This window comes from Egretta garzetta, unplaced genomic scaffold (genome assembly GCF_000687185.1).
Source record: "Egretta garzetta isolate BGI_Z169 unplaced genomic scaffold, ASM68718v1 scaffold373, whole genome shotgun sequence".
Classification (NCBI taxonomy): Eukaryota; Metazoa; Chordata; class Aves; order Pelecaniformes; family Ardeidae; genus Egretta; species Egretta garzetta.
Window position 1 is genome coordinate 2,446,285 of NW_009259184.1, and position 15,563 is coordinate 2,461,847.

Here is a 15,563-nt window from a genome sequence, read left to right on the forward strand (position 1 = left end):
ACACATTTGAGCAAAACTCAGGGAACTGGAAAGTATTACCCACAACAGAATTTTATTTTTCTTTTTTAAGAAAAAAAATATCTAGTTTTGAAAGTGATTCTTGGGCAGCTAGCAAAGCAAAGGTGTCCTGTTCTCCAGAGATTAGTAGCACTAAATGAGGAAGGGTGCTTGTCCATTGTTGCAATGCTACAAGGAACAGATTCAGAGTTGGCAACACAACAGGGCATCCCTCTGTATGCAATGTCTCCCTCAGGCAAGCACCAACCATATCATCCTTGGAGGGAACAAGGATAACAATGTCCTAGACCTAGAATCTCCTTGAAATTATAACAGGAGATACATCACCTGACAGTTTCTTATTTTGTGCTGGTTTGAATCCCTCAATTTAGGCAATTCCCTTGTGAAGTCTGTTTCTTGCTTGCTTGGCATATTGTACCTAAAAGAATTAATGACAGAACTCGAAGAGCTCATAGTAGGCTGTAGAAGCAATAAATACTAATGGGATTATTTATGTGCCACTGGAGTTCAAGCAAGCAAAGCGCTGATCTGGAGGAGTAAGTCATCCAGACTTCAGAGAGTTTCACATCTGAAGGAATGCATACAGGCATTGGGAAGGTACTTTAAGCTAATACCTCATCATAAATTTAGCCTGTAGTGCATTTTTTCATGCTTTCTCCCTCTACACAGCCCCAGAAGAAGGATGTGGGCTAAAAGCCCCTCTCTCCATACATTTTATTGCTAGTGCAGGCTTGAAGCCTACACTCAAGGCCATTACTCACCACCAGCACACGGAAAGAAAACTGCTTTGTCTTATTACAGACTCCCCACAAACCTATCTGCCATATGTAGGACCTGGCCTGGACTTGCAGAATCTGCCTTGCCTACCATGTTACAACCTACCTGCTTTTGGAGCAATGTCCTAGGACTGCAGCATCATTCTGAAAGAGGCCACGTGACACAGGAGCACTGGAGGTCTGTGGACAGCTGAGTTCAAGCTGTCGCAGAACAGCACCAATACCCTACTTCCATGCATCTTACAGGTGGCAAGGTGGGACAGCCAGGCTAGATCATCCTCCAGATGGACTTTATGCCACTGATCGCAACACTCTAGGGCCCAGCAGTTCTGATCACAGCCCATTAAACCCGGTAGTTCAACCAGTTTTCAGCCCACCTGACTATCCACTTGTCTAGCCCATTCTTCAGCAGTTTGTATTTGAGAATGTTATGGAAGACAATGCTGAAAGACTTGCTAAGGTCAAGATGAATACATTCACAGCTCTCCCCTTATCCACAGAGCTAGTTATCTCATCATAGAAGGCTGGTCATGGAAACTGTTTCCAGGATTTACTTCATCACGTACACAGGGACTGATGTGAGGCTGACCAGCTTGTAGTTCCCTGGGTCTTCGTTTTTGAAGTTAGGAGTGACATTTGCTTTTTTCCAGTCCCCAGGAACCTCCCCCCAACCTTTCCAAATAATCAAGAGTGGCCTCACAATGACATCATCCAGCTCCTTCAGCACTCATAGGTGCACCCTGCTAGAGCCCATGGACTTGCGCCTTGCCCAGTCTGTTTAAATATTCCCTAACCTTCTCCTCCTCCACTGAGGGTAAGTCTCCTTGCTCCAGATTTCCCCTCTGGTCTCAGGGTTGAGCACCTCGGCCTTTTCCATGTCATTTGTCACCAGGTCCCCTGCCTCTGTTCAGCAGTGGGCCCACATTTTCCCTGGACTTTCTTCTGTTGCTGCTATGCTTGCAGAAATGTTTGTTGCTGCCCTTCACATCTCTCACCAGGTTCATCTCCAGGTAGGATTTAGCTTTCATAACCCCTGGGTCTGGACCCTTGGACAGTGACTTTTTGCTGAACTTTCCTCTTACTCACCTTACCGCTCTGGAACGCAGGGGCATTTCAAGCAGTGGAGTACATCTGGCTTACTTCAAATATTTTACCCTGAATTTATCCTGATCTTGAAGCTCTGACAGCATTCTTTACCTGCACAGGACTACTTATAACTTAATTGAAGGCTTCTAGCTTCATTTTATCCATTATATCAATTTTCAGCCTTTCTCTGCAGCAAGGTGCTATAAAGCTTCTTATAATGTATTTCAAATCTGAAACAATTTTTTTTTTCTAAATTTTTACAGGGGCTTTGCTGCCACTAATGAATCCATTTACCAGCTAATACCTTTATGGCATTATTATACACATTTTGCAGATGAACGCTTTGAGACTCAGTGTAATACTGTTACTTCACCTTAGGAGACACAAGCAATCACCCTTCAGCTGATAGTTCACTGAATAATGTGGACTACTAATGGATGAAGTAAAGTAATAACACATGAGATGGCCCACCAAATCATAAGGAAATTTGGAGTTCAAATCTAAATTTGAATTCAAATTCTCTAGTTCAATTGTATTATTCAGTTATATTGCATGATATTTTAAACTGAGGAAGACAAGATCTAGTAAAGCCTTATTCCAAGTCAGTGTATTTACAATTTGCAATCATTAGTTGGTTTGTTTAAAGCAACTTCTGACAGGCTAGCAAATCCAGTCTGTAAATAGTGGGTAGGGGAGATACCTGTGCTAAATTGAGTTATATACAAGGTACTCTGCTGATTTTTGTATTGGCAATTCCCAGATGTATTTAAGAGCTGTAACCTTCTTTTGAAGTGTCATTGAATCAATTCAGATGGAGAATTTTAAAGGGATAAACCATAAGCAGAAGATTAAATGCTGGTCAGTAAGCAAATGGTAAGGAATTAAACATGAAAACGACTAGGGTGTTGGTTAGTTATGTAAAAACAGCACAAAGGTTGGGATAAATTTGTTTAAAATGGTTCCCCAGCCTGCTGTTTGCACAACTGAATCTCTTCCCAGTGCCTTTTGAGATGATTTTGCATGTCCTGCTTGGGCTCTAGCTGCCAGTCTTGATGGGCAAGGGTCTTCTGCAATTCTCTCTCAGATACACGAGACATGAAGAAACATATTGGATGCTGTAGAGAATCCCAGACAGCTTTGAGCACCTATATGTAGGTGGTTAAGATCAAACTCTCTGCCATAACATGGACCTGAATCTAATGCTTAATTTCAAGTTTTATCTTCTGGACAAAGAGGAAAGAAAACATAAATTGTGTAAGGCACAGTAACTGTTCCATGTTTTGCATGAATTCAAAGCTTAACTTTCTGAGGAGTAGTGAATAAATTCATTAACAGATAAAGAGAAGTGATGGTCTTTAAGCAGAGGACTCAGCAGCCTTTGGTTCAATTCTTGTCTCAGTTTCTGCTTCACCTGACAAAAGGATCTTTGCTGCTCATGAAAAAGAGAGAACCCAGCATTTTCCAAACTCAATGGGGCAATGTGAGGAGAAACCTGTGATGGTTTGTGAGGGGCCAAGGAATACTGTATGCTAAGGGACTAGAAAAATTGTGAATATACCTGTTTTTACAAGAAACTTTAATCTTTATTTTCTAAAGGAAGTCACTCACTAGATTCTCAGAAGAAAATAAAAGAACAAAGAACCTCCTATTTTATACTTTCATAAATGTAAGGATCATGCATCATCTCACCTGTGACCATAATTAAGTAAAAGAGAATACTGGTCATTAGTAAATAGGGAAAACTGAAAATGAAGGCCCACTTAAGAACACTTAAAGCTTACTTAATAACAGGGTTTAGAAAGTGTTCAGTCCAAATCCGTTACGTTCATTAACCTCCTGAAAACTAATGGTGCACTTGAAACTACTTCATCAATAACCTTCCAATTAGCCTAGGTCTTAAGGGAAGAAAAAGTGCCCCTACACACAGTCCCCTTGTCCTCCCCCGGCCACAGCACTGTGTGCCGTTTGCCGCTGCTTCCCTGGCTTCTGGCAAGATAAGAGTTCTCCCTCGCAACTCACAGCATCAGCAAGCTGCCACCATTGGTATCTGCATGCCACTTTCTATAAAGATGATACTTGTTGGCTAATATGAGCTCTCAGCTCTGGTTTTCTCCATGAATGCTAATTCAAACATAATTTTAAAATTCTGGTTTAGATTATGTCTTCTTCCTGTAACACGTAATCAATCCACTCTCTAAAGAGGCCTCTTGACTTTCACTAGAGAACTGCAGTACAAGCACAAATGACTTAGAAGGAGCATGGGTATAAACTTACAGAGATAGTATCAACAGTAGTTAATTACCCAATACATCTATTCAAGCCTACACCTTACGAGCGCGTTGCTTATATTTGCCTCAGTTCACTGTAAATCTCCCTTTCATTACTGTTCACAACCCACAAACATTACTTTTTTTTGATATATTCTAGAGGTATATGTATTTACACTTGGAAAGAAAATTAAATACACCAAATGTCTAATGAACTGTTCCCTTCTATCCTTAACATATTCAATGGCCAATATTTTAGTGCTGTAGTGAAATAAAACCTTTTCTTCAACAGCAGTATGCTGGTGTACTTTGATCTTCACTTGTATCTATTTTCAGCACGTATTTATTGACTGCTGTAGACCTCATTAAAATAGAGTCTTTGGGAAAGTGTTTTTGTGCTCCAATGATGATAATTAAAAATATAGTATTCATGCTACTTAGATTATATGAAATGTAGATACCTTTTTAGAATCTAAAGGCAATGAAATGTACCTGTTGTCCTTGTTAAATACCCATAATTGACATGCACAGTTGTTAATCTAAGACACTTTGAATTATGGAAAAAGAGGAAATAAATAAGTAGAAATCAAGTATAGAGAACATGAGGAGTAAACGCGTATAATAATAAGATAAATTATATGTACCATATTTTATAACTCTATTCTTTGCAGCACACCTTACCTTGATACACCTACTTATTTCTGCTTTGGAGATATTAACAAAATTGTTGGCCATTCAAGTTATCAGTAGTTTAGTAATGAAAATTAAATGAAGCAATAGCAAACATAAAGATGTTTGCATGTAGTACAGCAAAATTTGCAACAAACTACTGCTGTATTCTCCCAAATCTAGTAATTTTCTGAATCATCTAGTTTCTAGTCTCTATTAATTTTTACTTTTTGTGAGGAAAGACCTTTTCTCTCAAGTAATTGAGTAGTCAAGTTAAAAACACTAACAGCTTGCCCTTATATGAAGATTGCATGGACTTGTATGGAGATTGCAGTGATTTCTTGTTTAATGCTTACATCAGTAATACAGACTACAGAGACAGAAGAGTTTGTCATCCTTCCATCAGGAATGTCTCAGAGACCTCCCTGTGCTCTGAGCACAGAAAGCAAAAGCATCTTCCGAAAGTTCGGAAGTGATCGGGACCTCCACATTCTCCTGCACTTCTGCAGGTACCTGATTACAGCTCCTTTTCAGAATCAGTTCAAGGCACCGATGTTGCTTTTTCTCTAAACTCTTTCACAAAGCCCTCAGTGACTAATCAAGTTTGGAGTTGCTGTGGTTATGCTGATAACATCACACAGTACTTTTCCATTTCCAAACTGAACAGTATTAATTTTTAGAATCAACTTTGGAACCAAGCATTTTCCAGTTAATGCAGAAGCTGCTTTCCAGAAACAATTTCTATTATGCATTTAAAGTTCTCATTTCTCAAATTCTCCTTCTTACTAAACTCATTTACCAAGAGCAAAAATAGATGGGCCTTGAACACACTAAAATCTAGTTTGCTCACTGAAAAGCAGGGGCACTCAAGCAGATGAAGAGCCTATCATCTAGTTCATTCTCTTATATCCAGCAGATATATCTTTCTACCTTCCAGAAATCAGTAGCAGAGGGACCTGTCCTCCTGGACCGAGACTGTATCTGTCTGTTCTTTTATTCAGAACAGAACACCCTCTTTTCAGATCGTCTGCTAATACAGTGACCAGCACAGATCCACCCCTCCAACTGTTTTGAAAACAAGTAATTTGTTCCTACCTCCTTTTCTTATCTCTAATCAGTCATTAATTTATGAAAAGACCTTCTTTCTTGTCCCATGACAACTTCCAATTAATAGCACTGGGAAAGAATCTCATCAGAAATGTTCTATGGAAATAGACATAGTATATCAAGCATGCTTACTTGCTTTCTGAATTTCAAAAAACTCTAACAGACTAAGAAAGCATGATTTTTTCCTAAAAGAAAAAGCAAAAACCAAGTCACATTGACTCTTCCCCATTATATCATATGCTTATTCATTCTCTCTTATTCATTCATGTTGTGCTCATGACCAGTTTCCTTCATAGAGGTGCTAGAATGACTTTTTATGCAGATCCCTCTGGATTCTCTTCTGAAAAAAAGGATTTGACACTTGCCACACCTATTCTTCCTGTGCTAAGGCCACAATAAGTGATAGGCTATACATCAAAGCTGGTTATTTGTCAAATTCTTGTCTAAGTTCCTTTGAAATACCTGAGAGACTATTATCTGGTCCTTATATTTGTCACAGTTCATTTTATTAATTTCTTCTAAAGCACCTTCTATTAAACACTTCCTGGGACTTACCTCCCATAAGAAAAACCTCCAGGATAAGAACTTCCCAAACTCTTTCAATGCAAAGCATTATCTTATTTTTATGCCTTAGAGATTCTCCTCTTTCAGTGTATTTGAAAAAAGGTTTTATTATCAGTTCCTATGCTCTTAGAAAGTTGGTCCTCAAAGTCTTTGTGGGCTTGCTATATATACTTTGTGGGCTTTTTATATATACTTTACATTTAACTTGTGAGAGTTCATGCTTATTTCTTATTCTCAAGTGACTCTCTTTTGTAGAACTTTTTTTCTGTTGTTTAACTGGGCCTTTAAAATGACCACAGTTTTTGTAGCATATCACCAGCCCCTACAGAACTTTCTATAAATTATTACTGAAAACATAGCTGCAGAGCAGTAAGGCAGTAACTGTTGGGCGTGAGATTTGCCCAGCAATACATCACATAACATGAGGACGCACAGGTGCACAAACTTCAGTCTCCCACAGTGCAGTTCTTTCCCAGCAGCATTAATGGGAACTCAGTTGTGATGTGACAAATACTTACCAGCAACTTCAGACCCGAGCATGTTCCTCCCACATCTCACAGGGGCCTCTTCCCCAGTGCAAATCACACTGGCCAGCAGTGGAAGACTGTTTGCACTGTGCCTTTCTGTGAACCTTCCCTCCTATTGCCCATCATTTTTAGGGCATGATGACTTCTGTACCACTCTCTCAGGTAGGAGAGGGTTTTCTTCAGAAAGAGCCACCTAAATTCTTTTCCTCTTAGGAACAGTCCTAAGAGGACAGTGAGCAGCACTATCCAAACTTCAAGGTCAGATGCCAGCAGTACAAGAAGGTCAGCAGTTATGATAGAAAACAATTGCCTCTACACCCATGGCTGATTGGTTACGTCTGGCAGCTCTCTGCTTTGTGACGCTGTTAGACACAGTGAGTGTGAAATTTAGCTTCAGTGACTCCAGCCTCTCGTTACGGCTTTCTCTAATGTGCCATGGCAGAGAGGCTGCGAGAGCTGAACGCTGCTGAAACTTGAAAGGAACCCATATTAAAGAAGGCATAACAGCAATGGTACTCATCTCATGCTGAACAGGCTTCCTCTCCGTTCACACAATACATCTGAAGCAGCAGTGGTGGCCGGTGCTTAGTCCAGCAGGAACAGTAGCTGTCATGCTTCACATGTACCTCAGAGCTGTGATCAGCTCAGAGAAGTCTGCCTCAAGTGCTCCCTAAGATGATCAAGAAAAATGTGGCTGCTTAATGACGGCAGCCCTCTAATTAAGGTAGAGCAGTCCAGGTCTAGAACTAATTTTAATCAAAAGAACTGCCTAATTATCACACACACTTTACAAATGAGCTCACTTAGACACAAAAGAATTTAAGTGAGTGGTCTGAATGCAAAAATTGTTTACAGAAATTGGTAGGAGCAGATACCAGCAGACCCAGATTTCCAGTCCTGTGCTGTAACCTCTTCAGTGTGACACATTCATTTTGTACCTTTCAAAAACTACTTGTCTCTGCGACCAAAAGAGATTCAGGAGAAAAAGGGGAAGTCACTCAGTGATTTTTGACACGCCTGTCCTTGAAGACCGAGACCACAGAGGTTATGGCAGCTGCCTTCCAGACCCTGACAGCACAGAACAAGAAGGCTTGATTTAACTTGCAAAGCTAATAAGAGCGAAGAGAAGTTGTGGCGGTGTGCTCCCCCCCTCATCTCTGACTCCCCCTCCTTTGACCTCTTTCAAGTGATAACCACCTGTGGTTGTGGTGATAGATGCATCTGGTCTGTGTCTGGTCCCGAAGGATGCACCCACTGGATGTGGGAGGAGACAGATAACAACACAATAGCCAAGGGCTGTTGTGGAATGTGCCCACCTAAGCACAGTGGTCAGTATGCAAATATGACTATGAGCCAATTATCTTACCCCCATAAATAGGGAGCAGCCCAAGAGCCCTTTGAGCTCTCCTGCACGGCAGCGGGCTGCAGGCCGGGATCTCCCCTTGAGCAGGGACGCCTCTCAAGGTTACTCCTTGAGGTTGAGAGATTCCTTACCACGACAGATTCTCGGTAAGTGACTAACAGCATGCTACCTTGGAAATCTTAGCTAAGTGACATAAAGGATTAAGTGCACATGTATAATCCTTTAGGCATAAACCGTTGACCAAGTCTGGGACTAGGATTGGATCCAGCCGCACCTAGACTCCTCTCTGAGGGAGTTTAGAAAGCAAGGGGATCTTTTCCGAACCTCGTGACTCAACGGGAGGGTCTCCCTGACAGTTTTGTCTGACCCTGTCCTCTGTGCAGTAAATAACCAAGTGTACCTTGCCATCGAATCTCAAACTATTGTCGCAGTTACCACTGAACTTTGTTAACTCACTGTTTTACACCAATAAACCACATTATTTTTGCCTCCCTCTCACTCCATCTGCGACAGAAGTGTCAGGTAAAGATAACACTGTTGTACACAGAAATACCGGTATAGACTTTTAAAGCCAGTTAGGAATTCTCTATGCAAAGTCCCATTAAAGCAAATGGGAATGAATATCTAAATCCATACACATCTTTGAAAAACTCAGCTCTTTTTACCTAATATGCTTCCAAACCAGGATTTATGCTCTCAAAAAACCACCAGTAACTAAAATTAGCATAAGGCAGGTTGTACTGTACATATAAGATAATTCCATCAAACTGTACAGGTAAGAATTTTAAGTTAACTACAGATACCATTCCTTGTCCTGAAGGCATTGAACAAATCCGCTGGACACCACTTCTTAGGTTTTTTGGTCTATATCACAGTCTCCTCTAGTTGTGTTTATTGCTACATATTTATTAATACTAGAGGACTGAGTCACTATCACTTAAAGAGTTATTGTATATTTATGGAGGTACATGTACACATGTTTTTGCTACAGAAAACAGAAACATCAACCTTTAGTAAAAGTGATTTAAGGTAATATTTGCAATGGACAGATTACACACACAAGTGGTCACTGCAACTCAGCTGACACTAGGTATCTCGTTAAGCAACAGTAATTCAAATTTTTGGGAGCCCTTGCTTTTCCAGAACTATCCACTCAAAATGTCTCACAGCTGAATTACCACGTTTGAGCTTTTGATTTTCAGTCACAAACACACAAACTCTACAGATATTATCTCAAGCTTGATACATACATTTCCCAAACAGGCACTTTATAAGGAGGCTCAGAAGTCAAATACTCACTGATCTGGTTGGTAGATGCACTATAAAAAGCATTTACAGTAGTTGGGCTTGTAAACCACCTGTAGTAAGAGCAAAAGAAACCGGCTGTCAGTACACTTACACATCTTTATGAATAGAATGAGCAAAGATAAAAAGTGAACTCAGTGGAAGGAAGTAACAAAGTGAAAGACCATTTAAGTTTAAGTATTTCTCCACTTCAACACATGCTACTTACATGTTCTAGTACATTGCAACCTACTGTTTAATGGCTTTAAGTGCATACAGTCAACAAATCTTCAACAGGAGCCATTGTTAAGCTTCCTACTACCTAATCTGTTTCATTTCTAAGTGACCGTTGTGCTCGTGAGGTCTGCCATGTTGATGGACTGAAGTTCGCCCAACAGAGGCTGCAACACTGATATCAGCTGTGAAAACTCTCTTAGGTGTCCTTCAACCACGTGTGGAGAAAACTCCCTCTTGAAATTAGAGGAGAGTATTTTGAAATGAGTGAAGTGGCTTCAGATGCTTTGCTGAATAACTGCTTGAACAATTAGGATGACGCCAGCAACATGGGCAGGTGCGTTCTGGGAACCTAAATTCAAAATAAACAGCTTCACATTCTGTACCCTACACAATGAACACAGCTATCAGTGTGCTCATAAATAAATGGACTTCTTGCAAGGCAAAATAAATTTAAAAATTAATATTAACATTTCTTTGCATAGTTAGCTTTCTCACACATACTGGAGGGAAACCTAGATTTGAATAGCAAATAGGATTTATGAATGTCCTTAGCCTAAGCTCATCTATATTGACAGTGGCTTCACCCATATGAGTGGAAAATCTCCACTGGCTTCAGCAAGATCCAAATCCCCTCAGATGAAACTCTGAGTTCAGTGAGTCCAAGATTTCGCTTTATGATTTTATAAGGAAGAAACGAGATAAAAGAAAAGTAATAAAGATGATAAAAATTAGTCGTTAATTCATAATAAATTAGAAGCAACTCTAGTTAATGTCCAAACAAGAACATCCTGATGTCTTTAGCAATGCATTACTTGGAAGTTTTGTAAAGCCAAATGAATCAATGCAGTTGCTTTGGAAAATTTCTTTCAAAGAGAAGAGATGGGAGCTACAAAACAAAGAGTAAGACGAAGGAAGATCTATCAGAACATGGAAAATGTGTGATGTCAGTGACACTCACATACACAGTCTGTGCTTTAAAATAGCACCATCAAATGAATGAGTTATCTGTAGATCCTGGCTGTTTTTCTGACAACGGTCCTCACGTAAACCATGCAACAAAGGGGAGAGTTTTAGAATGGCAGCATTCTGTCTTTTATAAACAAATTTATCTGCTGCTCTCATCTTCAAAGCTGAGCAGCTTATTTTACAATGCAGCAACTAGGAAAAAGTAACCAATAAAAGCAAAGGGTGATGTCATGTAAATATCTTAACCGTCCATCGCATTATAGGCTCTAATTGCCACAGATAACTCTCCCTGTTTTGTTTACTAGGAGATTCTGAAGGGGAGGAGCAGGGAGGAGGTTGTTTTCTGGTGTGTTTTCTGTTTCCTCTATAATAAAGAGATTAAATGTTAGAGGTAATGTAGTGAGATAATGGAAAATTGAAGAAAGAATGCTTATGGTGAGTGGATTAAAAAAAAATTAGGGGGGTTAATTAACTACATTTCAATTTCATGTTTGTTCACAGCAGCAATCAGCTGAACTGTTTTGAAGGATGTAAGCCAGCCACTTGTGTGGTGGGACCTGCTCTCCAGGCTTAGCTCTGGAGGACTCTTGTCCCTTTTTCGACAAGGAGAGAACCCATCTGAAAGGGACCCATCTGAAACACTCCACACTTTAATTTAGATTTTACTGTAATTTTGAACAAAGACACGTAGCGTTGTGACTTCCACCTCATCTCTACTTACACCCCATCCTCTTTGCTGCCGCAGCCCCCGGGGCTCACTGCAGCTTGTTCAAGATAGGAACCCCCACAAGCAGTGGTTAAAGAGCTCTTCACTGACAAGTGACACCTCTCTAACAGTACAAGTTTGCACCCATTTTTACTGGGTGAGGAGTTAACTAGTGATGCAGGTACTCATCACCACAGGAGCACCTCACTCTGCCCAAGAGCAACTGCAGACGCTGTTGCTTGCCATTTGGCCCACAACTACCGAGGGAGGACGTCACAGCACTGCTGGCCATGCTTTCATACCTATGAACTCATGGACTCGTAGCTCGTAGACTCGCTGCTACGACTCATCACAACATCCCCATCCTGAGACTTTCTTCACGATCTACCACCGCAGTAACAGAGCCCAACCTGTTTCCTGAGCTTTGTATGAGCCAAAGACTGGTAGCAACCTCAATTTTCTCACTGTAAAACTGAACCAAGTTCTTTCCAAGTCATTCTTTCATAATGAGGCCTCAAGAATGACCCCATATGAGGTTTGTTAGGTTTTTAAGCAGCTAGGAAGATGAGACTTAGCAGCTGTACTGAGGAGTTAGGAAGAACAAGGGTTCTCTAGTGACAAGCAAAGTATACTGCTGAATTTCTTATTTGATGTTTAGACACTCAGCAAGGAGCATATTTACACTTCAGCATTTTGTTGTACCATTCTGAGCCATTCCCTGAAAGATTTAGGAAGCATTTTCCACAAAAGAGCAGAAACAACCAAGAGTGCTTCCATTCAGACTAGCAGAACAACTTCACCTCTCATCTGTCATCCTCTTCCAATGAGCTCCTTGAAATGACTGAACCTTCAGTGGCAGGCCTTAAGTAATAACACATCAAATTACTATATGAAGGTCTGTAATAAATAGCTGTCGCTGTTAAATTTTAAGGTGAAGCAAATTTAGAAATAACGCTCTCGTTCCTGTTTGAAGTCAGGTTGCCTGGGCATTTGCTCTAGGTCTGGTTACAATTTCAGTGCATTTCATCTATTAATAGAAGGATAGAAAAAAAAATGACAGGCATAACAAACTCTAACCTCTTATTAATTACATACTACATTAAAAAATTCTAGAGCTGTTTACACTGTTTCCATTTGCTATTAACATGTGAAAAAGAGACAGCTTTGAATGAGGTCCTGTAACATTACCTATCAACTACTGCAACAATCAAAACCTAATGCTGCAGACTTGACACCTGTAAGTTTGAGATTTCTCTTGCAGGAATAAAATCTGAAACCTGCACTGAGATAGCAAGCAGGGCAGATACTCTCTTAGGTTTGTGTTTCTTTAGGCTACAATTTTTTCTGCGATATCTTCCTTTCTGAGTTAAAAGTATAGTGTGCTACATTGCCAGTCATGAAGAGGGGTGACTGGGAACATTTACAATACAGGGGAAAGCTTATCAATTTATTTAATTCTCTGTAAAGCATGAACTGAATTTGCAATTTGTTCTTTCAATGTTTTGAGTTAGAAGAAATCACTCAGAGCAGAATTTGTCTTCAACATCCCAAGTAAGATTTTTTTTTAAATCATATAATTAAAGAAAATGAACTTGTAAACGTATAATGCACTTAAACTGGTTAGAAGTGAAAGGCCATACAAAGCTGCTAGTGAAACTGGAATCTGAAAAATCTCTTCTCAAGAAAGAATTATAAAGAAAAACTTCTAAAGAGGAGGCAATCTTCAAGGTGACTTTCAAAAGTTGTTTTGTCTTCTCATTGTTAGTCTGTTTTATACATTTTCCTGTGTAGAAACAGAGGATTAGCCTCCCAGGCCAAGCTGCCATCTGTCTCCCCTGGGGCTGGGGAAGAAACTGGGATGGTAAGGCTGGGGCCAGCCTCCAGTGCCACATCACTGCTTAAAATGAGCTTCAAAGACCAGGAAAAGACTCCAGGAGGCTCCTTTTCAGCCTCTCCTCTCCAGGGCAGGTCCACCCACAGAATTTTTGAGCTCTCCAGCAGCATCTCTCCAACAGACAACAGCCTGCCCAGTGTCTTTCATGGCTGCTTTTCCCTTTTTGCAGAAGAAGCTTTTGCACTGTCCTTAATGGCATCCAACCCAGCACCTCCCAGAGCTGCCTTCCCCTGCAGTGAACCAAGAACCAGGGCTTACAAACAATAATATGTGGTCAAGAAACAGGAATAGGTCCTGAAGGAGACCCAGGAATCTGCTCATAATACACTTCCTCTGTGTCCTCTTATAGGGCTACTAGATGCCTATGTCTCCAGCACTGAAAGTTGAGTGAAAAGTGAAGAAAGATTTAGCCAGGTCTAAAAATCTTAGAGGAGATGTCCTGACTTCAAAGGAGAAAGATTAGTAATAATGAAGCGGTATGCCCAAGAAGCCCTCTGATCCCTTGCTATTTGCAAGTATGAAATCAATGTTAAGGGTAGATTCAATCCCTCTTAAAAAGGTGTGGGAGTGTGTTTATATATACATACACATATACACACACTTGTATGTATATATGTGTGTATGAACGTATATGGCTCTACGGATGGATAAGCAAACACCACTAAAACCCTGATTCTCCTTTATCTCTCCCTTCCACATGGCCATCACTTCCCCATGCCCTGCCTTCCACCTCCCTCTGCTCTAGTCGTGTCTCACCTGGCTATAATTGTCTTCATGCCTGGTCCCCTTCCTCCCACACTCCCCCCTTCCAGCTTCACCTCCTCCATTCAACCCTCTCGATCCAACCTGCTTCGTTTTGTGCATCATATGCCTCAGCTCCTGCCACAAATCCCTTTTGTACTTCTCTCTCCTGATACCTGAGCACTTTTTCTCGTTTGATAGAGCCAGCTGTGAAGATGACAGCCATCTCCCCAGCCAGCTGTTAGGGTTTCAGCTGGCATCCAAAGTGGGTGTTGAGGACAGCAAGTTGCACCTCCCGCAGCTGTGGTGCCTGTGGGGGAGCCTGGCCCCAGGACCAGCAGAGCAGGCGGCTCCGGCGCCCTGGTGCGTTGTCACAGCTTCTTGGTACCAGCTGGGCTGGGTACCTCCCCCCAGCCATGCCCTGAGCTGTGCCTCGCCTGACTCCTCCACACTCCTTTTTCCTGTAAGGCAGGTAACTGGGAGGGAGGGAGGGAGCAGAACAGAGGACAAAGAATTTTGACAATTAATCCCACTTTGGGGGATTTTCTTTCCTCTTTTTAGATTGCAAAACTGTTGACTTTCCACATTGATATCCACATTTCCCCTTGCTTTATCAGACTCCATTGTCTTCTACCTCCCAGCTCCTTTGTCTGTCCCCTGATGGTATTTCCCTGGTGCTTTGAGTGAACCACCATTTTGATTTTCCTTTTAGTTGACTATGCTGAGGAATTTGAGTCCAGTTTGAAATAACATTGCTGAGAAATCTGGACCGTCTGCTAAATGAATTAAGTGTTTTACCTTTTGGGGTTAATATTTCTTTACTAGGTGATTACTTATTTCCGTAAACACTCATTTTCTTATTTATCAGTCCACAACTTGGACCATCTTATAATATCTCTCTCTAAATATAAATATTATGCTAAAAGCTACTGAACTAGGGAAAAGAAGAAGCGAAGCAAACAGAAACAAAACCCCAAGGGTAATTCTCTATTAACACAGTGCCAAGCTTCGGTGTAGACCAAGTTCTATGAAATATAAAAGCTAAAAAAAAAAAAAAAAAAAAAAAAAAAAAAAAAAAAAACAGAAAAAGAAAAGGAAGAAAGAAAAAAAAAAAAGTAAATGCATCAGAAAGCAGTAGATTCCAATAGTTAAAATCTGGCAAATGCTGATATTTTTGAGGCCAGATTTGACATGCCTCAGAGTGGTGGGTGGGAGTTATCGATTTATTATAACAAATGTTAAAAAAATTACTGGGGGTGTTAATGACTCTCTGTGCCTTCATACCCCTCAGCAGACACAGCAAAAGTGGACAGTGTGACACCACTTTCAGATCTCTTCTCTATCGCCGAGCAGGTGCA

The 15,563-nt window shown here is 40.7% G+C and overlaps 1 protein-coding gene across 1 annotated transcript in view; it reads right to left on the bottom strand.

The window, feature by feature from the left end:
* The window catches only part of PHEX (phosphate regulating endopeptidase homolog X-linked), a 111,348-nt gene that overhangs the window by 18,126 nt on the left and 77,659 nt on the right, over positions 1-15,563 (bottom strand). The window contains exon 15 of the mRNA XM_009635698.1: positions 9,677-9,735. Coding sequence (XP_009633993.1) covers positions 9,677-9,735 — 59 coding nt within the window. The remainder of the gene's footprint in view (positions 1-9,676; positions 9,736-15,563) is intronic.